The sequence below is a fragment of the Theropithecus gelada genome, chromosome 4 (genome assembly GCF_003255815.1).
Source record: "Theropithecus gelada isolate Dixy chromosome 4, Tgel_1.0, whole genome shotgun sequence".
NCBI lineage: Eukaryota > Metazoa > Chordata > Mammalia > Primates > Cercopithecidae > Theropithecus > Theropithecus gelada.
In genome coordinates this window covers 115141276-115161107 of record NC_037671.1, presented here as the reverse complement: position 1 = coordinate 115161107, position 19832 = coordinate 115141276, and the positions used below count along the sequence as shown (strand labels likewise).

At 43.8% G+C, this 19832-nt stretch overlaps 1 protein-coding gene across 8 annotated transcripts in view; it reads left to right on the top strand.

Moving 5' to 3' along the window:
• Window positions 1–19832, top strand: part of MTHFD1L (methylenetetrahydrofolate dehydrogenase (NADP+ dependent) 1 like) — a 233814-nt gene that overhangs the window by 207053 nt on the left and 6929 nt on the right. For all 8 annotated transcript variants that reach the window (XR_003119016.1, XM_025382470.1, XM_025382469.1 and 5 more), the window contains one exon: window positions 18429–18549. Coding sequence is in view for 7 of the 8 variants with exons in the window: in XM_025382470.1 (XP_025238255.1) it covers window positions 18429–18518 (90 nt within the window). In the remaining variant the exon portion in view is untranslated. The remainder of the gene's footprint in view (window positions 1–18428; window positions 18550–19832) is intronic.

The window sequence follows — 19832 nt, the reverse complement described above, 5'->3', positions numbered from 1 at the left end:
CAAAACGTTTTCAAATTTGATAGAAACTACAAACTCGTACATTCAAAAAATGAGAAAATCATTTTAAAAAGAGAAGATCAATGACACATTACATAGAGAAGAACAAAGATAAATTGGCTGCTGATTTCTCATTGGAAACAAGACACACTAGAAGGCGGCGGGTCAATATTTTTAAAGCAGTGAAAGAAAATTCACAGCCTAGAGTTTTTTACCTAGTTAAAATATCTTTCCAAAACAAAGCTGAAAGAAAGACTATTTTAGACAAGTAGAAGCTGAAAAAATTCATCCCTAGCTCACCTGAAGTACAAAAAATGTTACAGAAAGCCTGCTGGCAGAAAGAAAATGACACCAGTTGGAAACCTGAAACTACCCAAAGGAATGAAGAACCCCAAAAATAGTAACCACATGGATAGAAAGACTTGTTCTTACTGTTTATCTTAAAAGCTATTACTGTGTACCGTAATTACTGCATAAAGCAAAAATAATAGACATGTAGTATAGCGTTTATAACATGTGGAAGCTAAATATATGGCAACAATAACAGAAAGTGTAAGAGGAGAGAAATGGAAGCATGCTTCTGTAAAATTCTTAGATTCTGTGTGAAGTGGTATAACTATATGTGATGTAGTAGTATAATTATATGTGAAGGTAGACTGTGCAAAGTGAAATGTATATACAGCCATGTGCTGCATAATGACGTTTTGGTCAAAAACAAACTCTGTATACAACAGCAGTTCCATCAGATTATAATACTGTATGTTTTACTGTACCCTTTCTATTGTATGTTTAGATGTATAAATACTTACCATTCTGTTACATCCAACTACAGTATTCAGAACAATAACATGCTCTGCAGGCTTGTAGCCTAGGTGCAGTAGGCTGTACCATACGGCCTAGGTGTGTAGGAGGCTATTCCATCTAGGTTTGCAAGTACACTCTATGATGTTCACACAGTGACAGAATCACCCAATGATGCATTTCTCAGAATATACCCCTGTCTTTAAGCAACACAGGACTGTGCTATAAATGTAAGGTAACCATTTCAGTCATTCAACAAAGTTATAGTTAAGAATTGTAACCTTGTTATAGTCCACAAAGTTAATATATAGTTGTCTACAAAGTAGATAAAATGAAATCATTAAAACTAATCCAGGCCGGGCGCGGTGGCTCAAGCCTGTAATCCCAGCACTTTGGGAGGCCGAGACGGGCGGATCACGAGGTCAGGAGATCGAGACCATCCTGGCGAACACGGTGAAACCCCGTCTCTACTAAAAAATACAAAAAAAAACTAGCCGGGCGCGGTGGCGGGCGCTTGTAGTCCCAGCTACTCGGGAAGGCTGAGGCAGGAGAATGGCGTAAACCCGGGAGGCGGAGCTTGCAGTGAGCTGAGATCTGGCCACTGCACTCCAGCCTGGGCTACAGAGCGAGACTCCGTCAAAGTAGATGAAATGAAATCATTAAAACTAATCCAAAGAAAGCAGAAAAGGGGAAAAGGAACAAAGACCAGATAGGACAAGAAGAAAAAGAATGGCAAAATAGTAGATTTAAACTCAACTATGTCGATAATCACACTATAAATATTCTAAATACACTAAAATGCAAGAATGTCAGATTGGCTAAAAGTGCAAGAGCCGACTATTATTGTCAACAAGAAACCCGTTTAAATATAAAGACATAAGTAGGTTAAAGGTAAAAGGATGGAAAAGTGCTAATACTAATCAAAAGAAAATTGGATTGGTGTATCAGTATCAAAGTAGAACTACAGCAAAGAGTAGTACCAAGGATATAAAAGAAGGTTGTTTCATTATGACAAAGGGACCATTTCATGTACAGGACATAGCAGTTCTAAGTGTTTAAGCATATAATAACAGAGCATCAACATAAATGAAGAAAAACAAAGATAAAATTACAGGGAAAAATAGAAAATCCACAAATATAGTCGGAATTTTTTAAACCCCTCTCAGAACAAGTAGAGTAAAAATCAATAAGGATTTAGAAGACTTCAACAAAGCTGCAATTCATCTTGACTCCCCCCAACAACAGCAGATTACACATTTTTTTTTCAAATGTACACAGAACATTTGCCAGAATAGACCATATTCTGAGTCACAAAATGTCTTAATAAACTTGTAAGGGTTCAAATCGTACAAAATATGTTCTCTAACCACAGTGGGATTAAATTAGAAATCAACACTGAAAGACATCTGGAAACACTCCAAATATTTGGAAATAAGCTAGAGAGTGGGAGAAAATATTTGCAAGTTATCTATTTGATATAAGGATTTGTATATGGAATATTAAAACTCAAAACTCAATGAGAAAATAACCCTTTTAAAAGATGACTGAGCCGGGCGCGGTGGCTCAAGCCTGTAATCCCAGCACTTTGGGAGGCTGAGACGGGCGGATCACTAGGTCAGGAGATCGAGACCATCCTGGCTAACACGGTGAAACCCCGTCTCTACTAAAAAATACAAAAATCTAGCCGGGCGAGGTGGCGGGCGCCTGTGGTCCCAGCTTCTCCGGAGGCCTAGGCAGGAGAATGGCGTAAACCCGGGAGGTGGAGCTTGCAGTGAGCTGAGATCCGGCCACTGCACTCCAGCCTGGGCGACAGAGCCAGACTCAGTCTCAAAAAAAAAAAAAAAAAAAAAGATGACTGAAAGATTTGAACACACATTTCACCCAAGAAAATACATGAAAATATGCTTACCATCACAGGCATTAGGGAAATGGAAATTTAAACCACAGTGAATACCACTACACAGCTATTAGAATGTCTACAATTAAAAAGATTGACCAGCTGAGCATAGTGGCTCATGCCTGTAATCCCAACACTTTGGCAGGCAGAGGCAGGAGGATTGCTTGAGCCCAGCCTGGGCAACACAGGGAGACTCTGTGTCTACGAAAAAAGGAAAAGAAAATGAGCCAGTTGTGGTGGCCTGTAGTCCTAGCTGCTCACTCGGGAGGATGAGGTGGGAGGGTTGCTCAAGCCCAGGAGGTCAAGGCTATAGTAAGCTGTGATTGCACCACTGTACTCCAGCCTGCAAGACAGAGCAAGACCCTGTCCCAAAGGAAAAAAAATATTGGGCCAGGCGCGGTGGCTCACAGCTGTAATCACAGCACTTTGGGAGGCTGAGGCAGGTGGATCGCTTGAGGTCAGGAGTTCAAGACCAGTCTGGGCAACATGGTGAAACCCCAACTCTACTAAAAATACAAAAAATTAATCAAGCGTGGTGGCACACGCCTGTAATCCCAGCTACTCGGGAGGCTGAGGCCCGAGAATTGCTTGAACCCAGGAAACAGAGGTTGCAGTAAGCCAAGATTGTACCACTGCACTCCAGCCTGGGTGACAGAGTAATACTCTGTCTCAAAAAAAAAAAAAAAAAGACCAACCATACCAAATGTTGGCAAGGATGTGGAATAACTGGAACCCTCATACACTGCTGATAGGAATATATAACAGCACCAACCCCTTGGAAAACAATTTGGGGTCATTTCTAAAAAAGTTAAAGTGTACCTGCCCTATGGTCAAGACATTCTATTTCTAAATATTTACCCAGGAGAAATGCAGTGTATGTCCATATAAAGATCCGTGCATGAATGTTCATAGCAGCTTTTTTGTAATAACATACAGTAAGCTTTACACTTTGACATGTACAGTTTATTGAATGTCATTTGCCTCAATAAAAGTGTTAAATAATACAATTTTATCCAAAATAAAGTTGTGAAAAGTAGAAAAATGAGGAAAAAGTTTCAAACATTAGAGAGTCAGTCCAGGAGACCTAACATCTAAATAATGGGAATTCCAATAAGACAGAAGAAACCAGAAGGGAAGAAATTAGCAGAGAAATAATCCTCAGCCTTCTGCCCGAAATTTTCTCTCCTAGAACTGAAGGACTCCCAAATCAAAAGGGTCAGCAAAATAAATATACAGACTCACACCAACGCACTTCATCATAATAGTAAAAAGAACAGTAGAGTCAAAAAGAGGACACTAAAAGCTTTCAAAGGTGGGGAAAAAGAAACATGCAAATGATCTGGAACCCGAATGGCATCAGACTTTGCAACAGTAATACTGGGCTGTGTGTGGTGACTCACACCTGTAATCCCAGCACTTTGGGAGGCCAAGGCAGGTGGATCACCTGAGGTCAGGAGTTCAAGACCAGCCTGGTCAACCTGATGAAACCCCATCTCTATTAATAGTACAAAAATAGCTTATTTCTTAAAAGTCAGCAAGGGGGATGGTTTTTCTCTTGGGCTGGTGGCACACGCCTGTAATCCTAGCTACTCGAGAAGCTGAGGCGTGAGAATTGCTTGAACTTGGGAGGTAGAGGTTGCAGTGAGCCAAGATCATGCCACTATACTCCAGCCTGGGTGGCAGAGTGAAACTGTGCCTCAAAAGAAAAAAAAAACAGTAAAAGTTATCAAAAAACAAAACAGGAATACTGGAGGCTAGATTACAATGGAGCAATATCTTCAAAATTTAAGGAAAAGAATATACCCAGCTAAACTGTTCATAAAGTGTGATAAGAATGACAAAGCCAGACATTTTAGAAAAATCTACCCGCAGCGCCCTTTTTCTCAAGAAGCCACTAGAGGAGTATTTCACTCAAATGAGCAAGCAAGGCAGGAGGATTGCTTGAGCCCAGCCTGGGCAACATACGGAGACCCCATGTCTACAAAAAAAAAAAGAAGAAAATTAGATGGGTGTGGTGGCCTGTAGTCCTAGCCACTCACTCGGGAGGATGAGGTAGGAGGATTGCAAGTTAATGAGCAAGTAAACCACGGAAGAATATTGATTTTCTCTTTTCTCTGCTGCATAACAAATGAGACACATTTAGTGGCTTAAAACAACTCACATGTATTATCTTCCATTTCTCTGGGTCAGCTTAGCTGGGTTCTCTGCTTCAGACTGCATAACAAATGAGACACATTTAGTGGCTTAAAACAACTCACATGTGTTATCTTCCATTTCTCTGGGTCAGCTTAGCTGGGTTCTCTGCTTCAGACTGTGAAAATTGTCTCATCTGAGGACTGGGTTCCTCATCAAAGCTCATTTGGCAGAATTCCATTCCTTGGAGTTGTAGGACTGAGGGCCCAGCTTTTTGCTGACTGTCAGCTGGAGGCCACATCCAGGTCCCAGAGGCCATGTGGGTTTTTGCCATGAGACCTTCTGCCTCGTCCACTGGCAACATGGCAGCTTATTTCTTGAAAGCCAGCAAGGGGGGGTGGGTTTTCTCTAGAATCTGCTAAGATGGAGTGTGTCCCATCACTTGTGCCATATTCTGCTGGTGAGAAGCAAGTCACAGGTCTCACCTGCACTCAGGGAGGGACTCACTGGGAGTCGCCACCACAGTGTGGCTCCAGGAATGGAAACTACCACAGTGCAGAGGTGCAGGGAATCCCCAGGACTATGGTCAAGAAAGAGCCCACTAAACGTTTTGTTCAGTAGGCCTGCGGGACACAGGGTGCCAGGAGGATGGCTCCGTGAAAGACTGAGCCTATAAGTGAACATACTGAAAGCTGACTTACGGTTCAGCCAGTGTGGTGGTATGTGATTGACAGCTCCATAGAAAGCTGAGCAAACAAAGATACAAGACTCCAGCAGAAACAAGCTGCAGAACAGGAGTGTAATCAATAAATCAGATGGCCTTGCTGTGAACGGTTACATAGCTCTGATAAATCCTGATCTAATCAAAAGTCATGACAGCTCGATATTTGGGAGCTGGAGGGGGTGGGGAGCAGGGGTAGTAGGATATGAAGGAGCGAAGTCCCCATTGTTGACATTAGAAATCCAGTGGGTAACATCTGAACGGCAAGACCAGAACAGCAGCGAAAGGCAAAAAGATACCACTGAGTGTTGACAGTGGTTGCCTTTCAGGAGCGGGAATGCCAGTGGGGGCAGGGCAGTGGCAGGCAGGGAACAGGTTTTTTTGTTTGTTTGTTTTGTTTTGTTTTTTTGAGACGGAGTTTCATTCTTATTGCCCTGGAGTGCAATGGCATGATCTCGGCTCACTGAAACCTCCACCTCCTGGATTCAAGCAATTCTTCTGCCTCAGCCTCCCAAGTAGCTGGGATTACAGGCGCCCACCACCACGCCCGACTGATTTTGTATTTTTAGTAGAGATGGGGTTTCACCGTGTTGGTCAGGCTGATCTTGAACTCCCGACCTCAGGTGATCTGCCCGCCTCGGCCTCCCAGAGTGCTGGGATTACAGGCGTGAGCCACCGCGCCCGGCCATGGGAATAGTCATGTTGTATAGTAAGCCCTGAAGAGCAGTGTGATCTCTTAAGCCAGCATACGATTTACTTTGGTAAAAATTAAATTTAAAAAAAAGAAATTAGGCCAGGTGTGGTGGCTCACACCTGTAATCCCAGGACTTTGGGGAGCCGAGGTGGGTGGCTCACCTGAGGTCGGGAGTTCAAGACCAGCCTGGCCAACATGGTGAAACCCCATCTCTACTTAAAATACAAAAAAAAAAAAAAAGCTGGGCATGGTAGTGCACATCCGTAAATCCCCGCCACTTGGAAGGCTAAGGCAGGAGAATTGCTTGAACCTGGGAGGTGGAGATTGCAGTGAGCCGAGATTGCGCCATTGCATTCCAGCCTGGACAACAAGTGAGACTCTGTCCCAAAAAAGAAAAAAAAAAATCATATTGGTCTCATAGTGTTTCTCTGTATTTTTAATATAATATGTATGTGCTTATGAGAAACAGAAAGAAAAAGTGATTCGTGAACGATTTGAGGATGTTTGGTCCACGTTTTTTTCTCCCACTTGCACTTGTGGCATAATCCAGAGGAAGAAGGGCAGCTACGGAGTCCCAGCAGTGTTGTAGGTATCAGGGCAGCCAGGGAGAGGATAGAGGGAGAAACCCAGGGGAGGGCAGAGAAGGAGGGACAGCTGTGCCCACCTGGTCCTTTCATTGTTATCTGCCTCTGCCCTTGCAGTTAGAAGAAGAGTGTTCTGTGTTTAGAAGCCTTTGCAAGTAGCATAGTCAGGAGTCTTTCAGTCCAGGAATTGAAGGTGCTAAAGTAGGAGGAAAACATACATAGAAGAAAGGAAACATCCACATAAGTAAGGTGTGTTAGTCTGCTAGGGCTGCCATAACAAAAGACCATAGATTGGGTGGCTTCAACAACAGAAGTTTATTGTATTGTCTCACAGTTCTGGAGGCTGGAAGACCAAGATCAAGGTGCTGGCAGGGCTGGTTTCTACTGAGGCCTCTCTTCTTGGCTTGCAGACAGCCGTCTTCCCTCTGTGTCATCTTCTCTGTACACAAACATCCCTGTGATCTCTTCCTCTTCTTTTAAGGACACCAGTCCTATTGGATTAGGGCCCCATGCTTATGATCTTTTTGGGTTGTTTTTTATTTTTGTTTTGAGATGGGGTCTTGCTCTGTCACCTAGGATGGAGTGCAGTGGCAGGATCATGGCTCCCTACAGCCTTGACCTCCTGTCTCCAATTGTAGTCGTAATGGGGGATTAAGATGTCAATATAGGGGTTTTGAGGGGATGCAGTTCAGTCTGTAATATACAGTAAGCCACTTCTAGACCCAGTCTGAAGTCCTGAGCATTCAGCTGGTATCTGGACTGGATCACCTAAGAAACATTACAGAACAATGTAGGCCTCTGGTATTTAAAATAGTTTAATTATGTCACAGGGTAGTCCTGAATTCCTTCCTAGTTCAGCCAGTCTTGGCCAGCCGAGTTTCGGGGTAGTGATGAGCACTGATGAGGTGACTCCCCCTTCTCCAAACTTTTCTTCTGCCACTGTTCCAAGAAAACCATAAAGGGGAAGTTTAAATAATAGATGGAATTTCCCTGACTTGGGCTGGGTGCAGTGGCTCACGCCTGTAATCCCAGCACTTTGGGAGGCTGCGGTGGGCGGATCACCTGAGGTCAGGAGTTCGAGACCAGCCTGGCCAACATGGTGAAACACTGCCTCTACTAAAACTGCAAAAAAAAAAAAAAAAAAAAAGATAGCCAGGCATGGTGGCACATGCCAGTAACCCCAGCTACCTGGGAGGCTGAGGGAGGAGAATTACTTGAACCTGGGAGGCAGAGGTTGCAGTGAGCTGAGATCTTGCCACTGCACCCCAGCCTGGGTGACAGAAAGAGACTGTCTCAGAAATAATAATTTCCCTGTCTTATGTTTTTCTACTACACAGCTTATTATTATCTCTGGGGAGGAGCTTTCCCAGGGTGAGGAGGGGCAAGGGTCTAGTTGCGAGGGAGAGGGGTGAAAGCAAAAGGGAAACGCTAAATGAAATGGCACAGTAAGGTCTGGGCAGCTGCGCCTTTGATAACAACCTCCTTGGAGAGAAACACCAGATCGGCTAAATGAAAGCACTGTCCATCCTCCCCACCCCTTCCTTCCTGCTTCCTCCTCTTCCCATCTCCTCCAGCTTCTCTCTCCTTAGAGGGACTACAGAATGATGATTCTGTTGCCAGTAGGACCTTGACATAAAACCCAACCCACAACATCACAGTTGATTTTCAGGGGAAGAGCTTCTCAGAAACCAGAATTTGATTACTTAATATTGAGTTTCCAAACAATAAAATATATTATTGTATTGATTTGTTTTGCCACACCTAGTGGAGATTGTCACGGTGTACCACCTATGGGTCAAACGGCTGGTGAATGAGTATGTTGCAAAAACTCTAGGTGGGAACATGACACGTGAGGAATGGAACTTGTGCTTCTGCTCTTCCCAGCATCTTCTTTGGCTGCATAAGAGTTGGTAGTCTTTCATCTCCTAAAGACTGAAGGGCCATTTAGAATCACACCTGTTTTGAGTTTATAGTCACGCTTCTGAAACTTTCTCTCTTACAGCCTTATCTGACCTCAATCAAGCTACCCTTGTTCATTTAAATATTTTAGGTCTTGGCTATTGGTTTAGCTTAACATTTGATTGCCATAAATAAGAACTACAGAAAGTGTGACTTGTAAAATTGTGGACCCAGAAAAATTAGGGAACAATCTCATAATACTAATGAAACCTTTTTTTTCCCCATAAAATAAATATATAATTAGATATAGAAGTGTTTTTTTGTTTGTTTAAGCTATCTTTTCCTATTTCTATCTTAAATAATTTACAACTCTCCTTTCATCCAGGCAATTATCAATTCTATAATAAAATAACAACAGTGGGTACTGTGTATTAAACACTAAACTAGGGTCCTTCATTTCATTTGAATTTTGAAATAGACTCCATCATATATTGTTATGCTGTAGTTATAGATGAAGAACCAGGGCTGACCTTTGGCAATCACAATCAAAAAAACAAAAGCAGTGAAGGCTCAGTGAAGTAACTCACCCAGCAAGATGCAATTTATATAGGGTAGAGTCCCCTGTCTCCCAATAATGCTTTTCCCCACACCTCAAAGTCTTCATCTGGTTCCCATTACCCCTCAGACTTTGGGTCTCCAGTAGAACCTTTGCACTTGCAGTTCTCCTTCCTAACTGGCTCAGGGAAACTCACATGACGGCACGGAGCCTGTTTCTGCACCTGTAGATGGGACTGGGCAAGTCTCTCCCACCTCACTTGTCTCACAGGGTTGTTGAAAGGCTCAGGTGTGGTCATTACAGTTAAATAAGGAAAGGCAGGGAAGAATCTCCATAGCTCTCCAAATACAAATAATGAAATGCAAATAATTTTTTTTTTTTTTTTGAGACGAAGTCTCACTCTTGTCACCCAGGCTGGAGTGCAATGGCGTGATCTCGGCTCACTGCAACCTCCGCCTCCCGGGTTCAAGCTATTCTCCTGCCTCAGCCTCCCGAGTAGCTGGGATTACAGGCACCTGCCACCATGCCTGGCTAATTTGTGTATTTTTAGTAGAGATGGGGTTTGGTCTTAATTTCTTGACCTCGTGATGTGCCTACCTCGGCCTCCCAAAGTGCTGGGATTACAGGCGTGAGCCACCGCACCTGGCCACAAATAATTTTATACCCTTGTAGTGATGACCTTTCTGTTATCTGTTAATGAATAAATACGAAGCGTGTAAGTGTCAGAGACACCAGCTACTTGATCAATAGTGGCCTTGTTTTAGAACTGTCTCTATTGGATTTTGCCAACCCACTAGAGAATTACCAAAGCACATTTCTGACATAACTATGATTGATTTTTAAAAAATTTTTGACTAAATATGTTACTTTGACTAAATTGGTTACTTCATTGCATAATGGCGACCTATTTATACTTTTCAGATAGGTACAAATAATCTGTGTCTTATAGCTGGCCATGAAAGAGTAGCAAGCCTGTTATTTTTAAGAAAAAAGCTTGAGTAGTTACTGTATTTGTATCATTTTGGAAATCTCTCATTTTTCTAATCAGCAAAATGAGGATAATGTAAATAACAATAACCCTGACCTCGCAGGGTTCTCGGGATTAAATGAGATATGGTGCATACAACGTGCTTAGTATGGTGCCTGGAGTATGGTCAGAACTTAACAAACACAAGTTATAAATGAGGTCCCGAAATACAAGAAATTCACTTCCTCAGAAACCTTCCTTGAGCCTGGCTACATCTATAGCTACATTTTCTACATGTTAAATGCCTCCCTCAGAAGTGTCACTGTTGGAGTTGCCAGGGCACCAATTTATTACTTTGCAAATAGATAAATAAAAGAATCAAGACAAAAGAAAAAGGTACTGTCAAAGAAGACATTCTTTCTTACACTACATCTCACGAGATGTGGATATTTGGCCCGGAACTGCTCACATGGGTCAGCAAGCCTGAGAATGACGCCAACACTCCATGGACCGTGGAGAGAAATGGCTGGGGCTGCAGGACTCAGCCAAGCCTGGCGCGCCTGTCTTCCAGGCACAGGAGCAGGACGTTGTCTGAAAATATGAAGAATGAAATGGAAGTAATGTAATACCTGAGATGGGGGGGCGCTTTATGTATCTTCTGGTAATAAATAAAAACAAAGCAGGTAAGTGATTGAGAAACCAAGTAGCTGATCAACAGTCATGGGTCAGGAGGAACCTGGTAACCACAGGTGAGAGTAACCAAGGAGAGGATGTCCTTCGAACAAATAAAGATAAAACAGTTATCTGGGAAAAGACTTCTCAAATGCATCCTGGTCTTTTAACTTACAACTGTTAGTCCTTTGTGATACCTGATTTCTTAAACTTACGCTCAAAGCACTGCGAGAAAGTTGGAGAACTTATTTTCTTTTGTCTCCATCTGGCCAGTCAGGGCCTCCTGCTTCACACTGATTTTTCTTTCCCTCTAAAAGAACTCCCTTAATCTCTCATTTTTCAAAGACCAGGCTCCTTGACTTTACAAAAATAATGTCCCAGTGACACAAGTCTTCTTCGCTGTCTCTCTACAGTGCCTTTCCTTGTTTAGAAATTACCCTAATTACTGATTTTTTTTTTTTAAGTACAGACGGGGTCTTGCTGTGTTGCCCAGGCTGGTCTCAAACTCCTGGCCTCAAGCGATCCTCCTACCGTGGCTTCCCAAAAGTGTGGGGATTACAAGTGTGGGCCACCGTGCCTGGCCTAATTACTGATTTTAAATATTAATCTTTCTAAAAGTCAAACTCCAGAACTGTGCGTGTAGAACTATCCAATTTCTGTATATAACTATAGAAATATACATTAGATAAGCACATTGCTTATATAGGAATCAAAAATTACCTGTGAGTTTACATAAAAATTATTTGCAGAGGTTACCTCTGGAAGCAGTATTAGAAGTGGAGGACTTTTTTCTTCTATGTTGAAAATATTTTAAGTAAATTTTTGAAAATGAATAGAAATTTAATCAGGAACAGGCTTTCTACCCCCCAAAAAAAATGTATAGTCTTCTTTACAAAAGAAGAGAAATAATTGTACTTGTTCAGTCATTCAAGGCCACTGAAATAATTGGTATAGCTTGAGCTGTGTGGTACTGTCACAATATGCAAACACAGTGTGGTAATTTTTATAGTAATTGAACCTGACTTACGTCTTAGAAAGTTGTAAGTTAGGAATTCATTCTGTTCATTCTTTTGATGTAAAAACTAAAGAAAGCAAAACATTTTTTGGCCGGACACGTTGTCTCACGCCTATAATCCCAGCACTTTGGGAGGCCAAGGAGGTTGGATCACCTGAGATCAGGAGTTCGAGACCAGCCTGTCCAACATGGCGAAACCCCGTCTCTACTAAAAATTCAAAAATTACCCAGCCACGGTGGTGGGTGCCTGTAATCCCAGCTATTCGGGAGGCTGAAGCAGGAGAATCACTTGAGGCTGGGAGGCAGGGTTGCAGTGGGCAAAGATTGTGCCACTGCACTTCAGCCTGGCCGGCAGAGTGAGACTCCGTCTCAAAAAAAAATAAAAACAACAACAACAAAGAAAACTTTTTTTAAAAAAACTGAAAAGTAAAGAATGACTTTGACCTCAATGTCCCAAGGGTCTGCTTTATGTAGTGTGCCCCTCCACAAGCAGGGACTAGGTCCTGGTCACCTGGGTGTCCTTGTAGTAAGCTCTTAGCAGGGACTGGGTCCTGGTCACCTGGGTGTCCTTGTCGTATGCTGTTAGCAAAGGTTGCTGAGTTGAATGAACTTCACCGTTTCAGTCCTTTCGTACAGTAAAAGGCACTCAAGAGAGTCCACGCCGTAGGGTTGATCAGCCACAACGAGAGAGAAATATACTCTAAGAGCACACACCATCAACCCCAGAGTATCCCCGCCGACCAGGAATGCAGTCACAGTGGTGCAGGTTCCCAACTACCCCAAAGAAATCCCAGGAGATTCCATCTCTACTAAGTCAAGCAAATAGAAATTCCAACTGTAGCAGCACAATCTATTTTCATTATATAGTGTGTGTGTGTATCTCTCTCTCCTTTTCCCTTGGTCACTTGACATTGATACTGGGCCATTTATCCTCATGCATCATCTTAGAGTTATGTTTGTATAATTATCAACATGGCCATTTGATATAAACAATTCTGTCCCCTCACATCCAAAGAAAAGGGAAGAAACAGAAAGAAAAGGCCTAATTTCTGAGCAATTGTTTGTTGTTTGTTTCCTATTTTCTAATTGTCCTCCATCTTTACTCATCTGTTTTTTTAAATATTAATTATTTTTTTGAGACAGGGTCTGGCTCTGCTGCTCAGGCTGGAGTACAGTGGTGCACATGGCTTACTGTAGCCTTGACCCCCTGGGCTCAAGTGATCCTCCCACCTGAGCCCCCTAAGTAATTGGGACCACAGTTGTGCACCACCACACCTGGCTAATTTTTCTTTTTTCTTTTTTCTTTTTTTTTGTAGAGATAGGGCTTTGCCATATTGCCCAGGCTGGTCTTGAACTCCTGGGCTCAATCCATCCTTCCACCTGAGCCTCTCAAAGTGTCAGGATTACAGGTGTGAACCACCATGCGTGACCAAAAATTCTTGTTGAGGATCTAATATTGCCAGGCACTGTGTTAACAATTCAGAAAATACTCCTGCTTAATAAATAAAGACTTGAATTTTTTTCATTACTTCATTGAAAAGAAAATTTTTTTATTTAAATTATATCGTCAGCCAGGCGCAATTGCTCACCCCTATAATCCCAGCACTTTGGGAGGCTGAGGCAGACAAATCATTTGAGTCGGGAGTTCAAGACTAGCCTGGCCAACATGGTGAAACCTCGCCTCTACCAAAAATACAAAAATTAGCTGGACATGGTGGCGCGCGCCTGTAATCCCAGCTACTCGGGAGGCTGAGGCAGGAGAATTGCTTGAACCCAGGAGGAGGAGCCAGCGGTGAGCCAAGACCGCACCACTGCACTCCAGCCAGACAACGCGAGAAGACGCCGTCAAAAAAAAAAAAAAAAAAAAAAAGGTGTAGAAGGACTGTCTTCTGCTTCAGATCATGAACTGTAGGAACAAAATAGATATGTGTAAAAATGCTGCTCTTTTTCTGAACCAAAATAAAATTAGATTTTTGTTGTTGTTGTTGGAAAAGGTAGTAGATTTCAGGAGAAATCAGAAAATAAATTATTTCAGAAACACAACAAAACTAAGTACAATGTTAAGTTAAGAAAATTATGTTGAGAAATTGTGATTCTATCACTTTATGAAACAGAATCTTTAGTAATTTTTCAACTTATACCAAGGATATTCTTTTATTTCTTAATGACTAGTTTGAAATATGTAACTATTCTCTCTGTACTGATTTTTAATTAGTGCTCATAAAGGCTATGGATAGAACTCATTCTTTCTCCAAAATAGAGTTAACCCAAAATCAGTAAAGATTCAGAAGATTCATTGTAGTAAAAATTCCAGTCGTGAAGGGCAAACGCCCATGAATTTCAGCCTTTGTAGAAGAATCCATTAATGCAGCATTACAAGTAAGTACATTTTAGTGGCTCCTTAGTTATTTTAAGCAGGAGGCCTCCTTAAAGGGCACACAGATAAAGTCAACATAGATCTCCACTGACCCCAGGCGTGTGGCCAGAGGTCAACTCCCAACGGCTGTCTGGACTCCCTTTTCCCTGCAGTGCTGTATTGACTCTTGTCTCGGGGGTGACAATCCTTTGATAACAGTTTTTTTATTGGGAGAAAATTTGTGGGAATGCATAAGGTCTTGCTAACATAATTCCATATTATGCTTGCTCAACAGGAGAAGTTTTAGTTTAAACGTAGACTTATTGGAGATGGCTGTGTATCCACAGGTCAGGGAGTCTCGCGTCTGCAGATTCTTTGTGGTTTCTCGTCTGTTGTCGCTTATCCCAAATAAGTAGCTGCGCTTCTTGGAAGAGATGATTGCGTCACTGGAAGGGGTCATGGGAGTCTTCTGATTGAACTCATTTTCCTCCCATCTGAAAGAAAGAAAAGTTGAAAACAAGAGGAAAGACATTTCACACTTCCTGGCATGTAATATCTCGGCCAGTTTTTGTTTGTTTCTTTTTTGAGACAGATTCTCGCTCTGTTGCCCAGGCTGGAGTGCATTGGTGCACTCTTGGCTCACTGCAACCTTTGCCTCCTAAGTGAGTTCAAATGATTCTCCTTCCTCAGCCTCTCAAGTAGCTAAAACGACAGGTGCTCATTACCATACCCAGCTAATTTTTGTTGGTATTTTTAGAAGAGAGAGTTTCGCCATGTTGGCCAGGCTGATTTCAAGTGATCTGCCCGCCTCGGCCTCCCAAAATGCTGGGATTACAGGCGTGAGCCACTGCTCCCAGCCTGGCCAGGTTTAGATCCTGGTTTTGTGACAGAATCAGAATGACTAGAAGATTCACGTTCTGATCCACTGCAGCTAACAAATACAGCTCCAGTTACCGCGCGAATCCTGCACTGCCTTTCATCAGCAGATAGTTAAAGGCGGAGAATTGGGTTTTGTTGTTTGTAAAGATAGTGCGTGTAAACAAGCATGCAGTAAATTATGTTATCTGCAGTAGAATCTTCCATTGGTAGCTTTGGTCAGATGGACCCAGATACACCGCCTTCAGAGTTCTTCTTGTTTTGTCACCGTGAGTTGAGATTTCTATTTACACTGCCTCATCCGTACTGAAATCGTGTTGCAGTCTCAGAAGCTGCAACAGCCATAGAGTCCAGTGACATCCTTACCAGTAAGATATGCCTTTGACCTAGGGAGTGCATTTCAGGGGTGGGACAGCATCCCTGTGGCTAAATATGATTATTCATTTCTTTCTCTTAAACTATAAAATGCTTGTTCTTTTTCAAATCCATAGCTACGCACAGATTATAGAGGCATCTTAAAAAGCCTTCTATAGCTGGGTGTAGTGGCTCACGCCTGTAATCCCAGCGCTTTGGGAGGCTGAGGCGGGTGGATCACTTGAGGTCAGGAGTTTGAGACCAGCCTGGCCAACATGGTGAAACCCCGTCTCTACCAAAAACACAGAAAATTAACCAGGCGTGGTGGCGGGTGCCTATAATTTCAGCTACTCTGGAGGCTGAGGCAGGAGAATCGCTTGAACCCGGGAGGTGGAGATTGCAGTGAGCCAAGATCGTGCCACTGCACTCCAGCCTGGGTGAGAGTGAGACTCTGTCTCAAAAATAAAAAAATAAAAATAAAACCTTCTATAAAAGCCATAAGATGCCCTCAAATGCCATCTCAAAATGCGGTTAGGCAGGGAAATTACCTGGTATGAGTTGTAACCTAGGCAGCTGGAAAAAAATATGTGTCCACCAGTTACCCTTGTGTTTGATGTTTCAATCTGTAGAACAGTAAGTGTGGTTTTCTTTCTGGGGTCTCCCCCATTATATGCACTCACTGGAGTAACCAGAGAAAAATGTTACCCTCCTGCTGGGAACTTTAACGTCAGAGGCTATGATACCCATCTTCATACCTAAAGTTTTAACATATAGCAAGTCCCCACCTACAAGCAGGTCTTGTGTCAAAAGTGTAGTTGTAGTTCATTGTTTGGAACCCAGAATGGATTTTCCCATGGGCGTGTTATGAATGGCAGCTGTATTCCAGGCAGCTGTGGAAGCCTTTTGAGCCCATTTATATACCTGAAGTGCAGTCCTGTGCAATTAGCAAGACAAGAACCAGCCATCATCCATCACAATGTTTTATGTGGTCTCCCAGCATCCCCCCTCCCACTCTTAGCCGGCCCAGCCAGGCAGGGAAGGGGGTGTTAATGAGGCCTGCAGGTGCACAGGTTTGCTCTCCACCTGCTGCATCTGCAGGAGTTAAGCAGGCTTTCCTCTCCTCTTCCCCCTCACCATTCCTCCTCTCCCTCTCCTCACCCCCAGTTTCCCTTTCCCTGTGCTGAAGGGGCTGGGCAGTGAAGTGAGGAAGGGCGGCTGGAGCTGTTGGGGGCTGAGGCCACATTGTGCAGTTCACATCAGAACCCCCTGGGGACTTGCTCCAGTTGCAGATTCAAATGCAGCAGGTCTGGGGTGGGCTCTGAAATTCCAGATATCTAACAGGCTCCCAGGTAATGCCCATGCACAGGCCCACAGGACCCATCTGAGTAACAGGAGTCTCTAAACACCATGCGGGGAGGAGAGGCTGGTGAAGAGGGAAACCTCGAGTCACGACTGAAAGGCAGTGGAGGGTGAGAGCTGAGTTCTATTCTCTAGGCCTTAGGGAAGTCCCTTTTACACTGAGAACTTTTTGCCATGTGGGAAGAAGCAGGCAAACCCTGGATGCCATCAGATGCTGGCACATCGCAGCCTCATCTCATCCAAGCGGTCTTGGCCAGGGCATGTGGAGGTTCTACATGACATGGCGTTAACCCTCAGGAGAGCAGGCACAGTAGAACCCGAGTGTCTCCTCCAAGCAAATGGGTGCAGCATTGCCCCATGCGACTGGGTGCAGCATTGCTCCATGGGCATCATTTGTATGAGACACTCACTATTAAAGCACAGTAGGAAATGCTGAAATGGAAACGGAACGGGTCATCTGGGAGCCCCAGAATCTAGACCCTGGAGCAGTGTTTCAGGGCCTGAGGATCCGTCGGGGGGCCAGCGTCAGAGGCCCCAGCACACACAGGACTTCTGATCCAGGAGGAGAGTGTGCGGTTTGAAGATCTTTCATCCCAACACAACAAAGCGGTGAAGAACCAGTTTTCATCCTGTCTCCACCACTAACTAGCCGTGTGTCCTTGAGCTCATACCCTCATGCCTAAATGTCCTGTGTCCTCATCTGTAAAGTAAGGCTAAAATGAGTACCTACCTCATTAGGGTGCTGGGAAGCTCAATGAGATCTTTTCTGTAAAACCCTTAGACTGTCCATCAAGTGTCACAAAAGCAGTAGTAGGGGTGGCCGTGGCAGTATGGTAGGGGTGAAATGAGTAATTTGAGAGTATAGGCCTACTAAAGTCAAATTTCTGGTGTTGCAACTTATTACTAGTGTGACCTGGGGCAAGTGACTTAGCCTCTCCAAACCTCAGTTTCTTCGCTTGTGAAATGAAAATAATAAAAGTTCCTACCTCCTACATTATTGAGAGGATAAAATGAGGAAAGCACGTAGCACAGTGCCCGTCAACAAAGCAAGCTCTCAGTGCATACCAGTTACTGTTACTGAGGGAGACTGCAGTGACGACTGGCATCTGAACAGGAGTTTTCCAGCCATGCTCCGGGAGCTGTAGGTTTTACAAAAATGTGTCTTGGGGGTGAGAAGGAGACCAGTATTCACCCTGCCCACACCCGCTGCCCCCTTCAACCTGATGGGCTTGTCTTTGTTGGGGTTCAGCATGAAGATTTTATTGAGAAGAAAAGGTTTGGAAGATCACTGTTTTGTAGTTTGGGTGTGTTGTGGGGCCACAGGGAAGATAAATGGTCTCAATTTTCAGGAAGTTGACATTTGCCTTTTCTATTTCATTTCCTTAAACAAAAATTGAAATATCAGATGACAAATTTAAAGAGATACATGCATATAAAACCTAAAGTTCTATGAGGCTGTACTGAATGATAGAGTTCATTTGCATCATCAGACGCTGTGGCCACTTTATAGCATTTGCTAATCTCTAACACTCGTTTTTCTCCCCCAGATGAGCACCATGCCAGGACTGCCCACCCGGCCCTGCTTTTATGACATAGATCTTGATACCGAAACAGAACAAGTTAAAGGCTTGTTCTAAGTGGACAAGGCTCTCACAGGACCCGATGCAGGTAGGCTGATGTGCTTCAACCTTTTCTCTCTTTGTTTTTTTCCAGTTCGAATCCTTTTTTTGTCATACTTGTTTTTCTGATACCACAGAAGTGATCTGATAAATCCTTTTGTTCCTTGGTTACTCAAATCCTACCAAATGACTTTCCATGACTGGAGTTCACTCCTGGGTGTGGATGTGAATGAGATGCTCAGATGCTCAGTACACAGCCCTTAGTGTACCTGTGCGTGAGTCCAGTGATAGCCAAATTTTGTCATCCCTGAATATAGTTATGTTTAGAGCATCTCTGACCATAACAGAACTCTGTAAACTCATTATTCTTTTCCAGGATTAAAACCAGCATCTGTTGTAATTTTAAAAGAGTAACTTCCTACCTTCCTGCCACGTATCTCTTGGTACAGAGTTAGAATCCTGTGAAAGAGGAATCTTGGTGTATCCGTTTCCTGGGGCTGCCATGACAAAGTATCACAAACTGGGTGGCTTAAAACAGGCTTAAAACAGGAAAGTCTGAAACAGTTCTGGAGGCTAGAAGTCCAAAGTCAAGGTGTCAGCCAGGCCATACACCCCCCCCCCACCCACCCGATACTCTGGGGGAATCCTTACTGGCCTCTTCCTAGCATCCGGTGGTGGCTGTCACAACCTGGCATTCCCACCTTGCAGCTGCGTCACGCCCGTCTCAGCCTCTGTGGTCCCACCGCCTTCTCCCTGTGTCTGTCTCACATGCTGTTCACCCTTGTAAGGACCCCAGTCCTATTGGATTAGGTAGGGCCCACCCTAAGAACCTCCTTTTAACTTGATTACTCTGCAAAGACCCTCCTTCCAAATCAGATCACTCTCACAGGTGCTCAGGGTTAGGACTTAAGCATATCTTTTAGGGTACACAGTTCAACCCAGAACACTCGACCGTGGCACAACAGGTGTGTTCGGCTCTCATGTCCCTGGACCGACACACAGCAATAGGACAGACCGTTTCACTAGAGGGCCCCATGGGTCCCAGGAAGGACAGGGCAGCAGAAAGTAGGCCACTTGATGACTTCCGGTCTGCACAGTCTCAGGTTGGGCTTTGAGTTTGAGCTGTCTTAGGCAGCCCAGACCTGGGAACTCTCCATCTTATTCATGTCCACCCCACAGCACCGCAGCCATACCTGCTGGCTTCTGTCCTGACTCCCCATTGGGAAGAAAAATGACCACATTCCTAAACCTCCTCCCTGGGGGACAACTTCTAATCAGAAGTTTGAAAGACTGAGGGCTGCTTCTCCTACCCCAGGGATCAAACATGTCCTC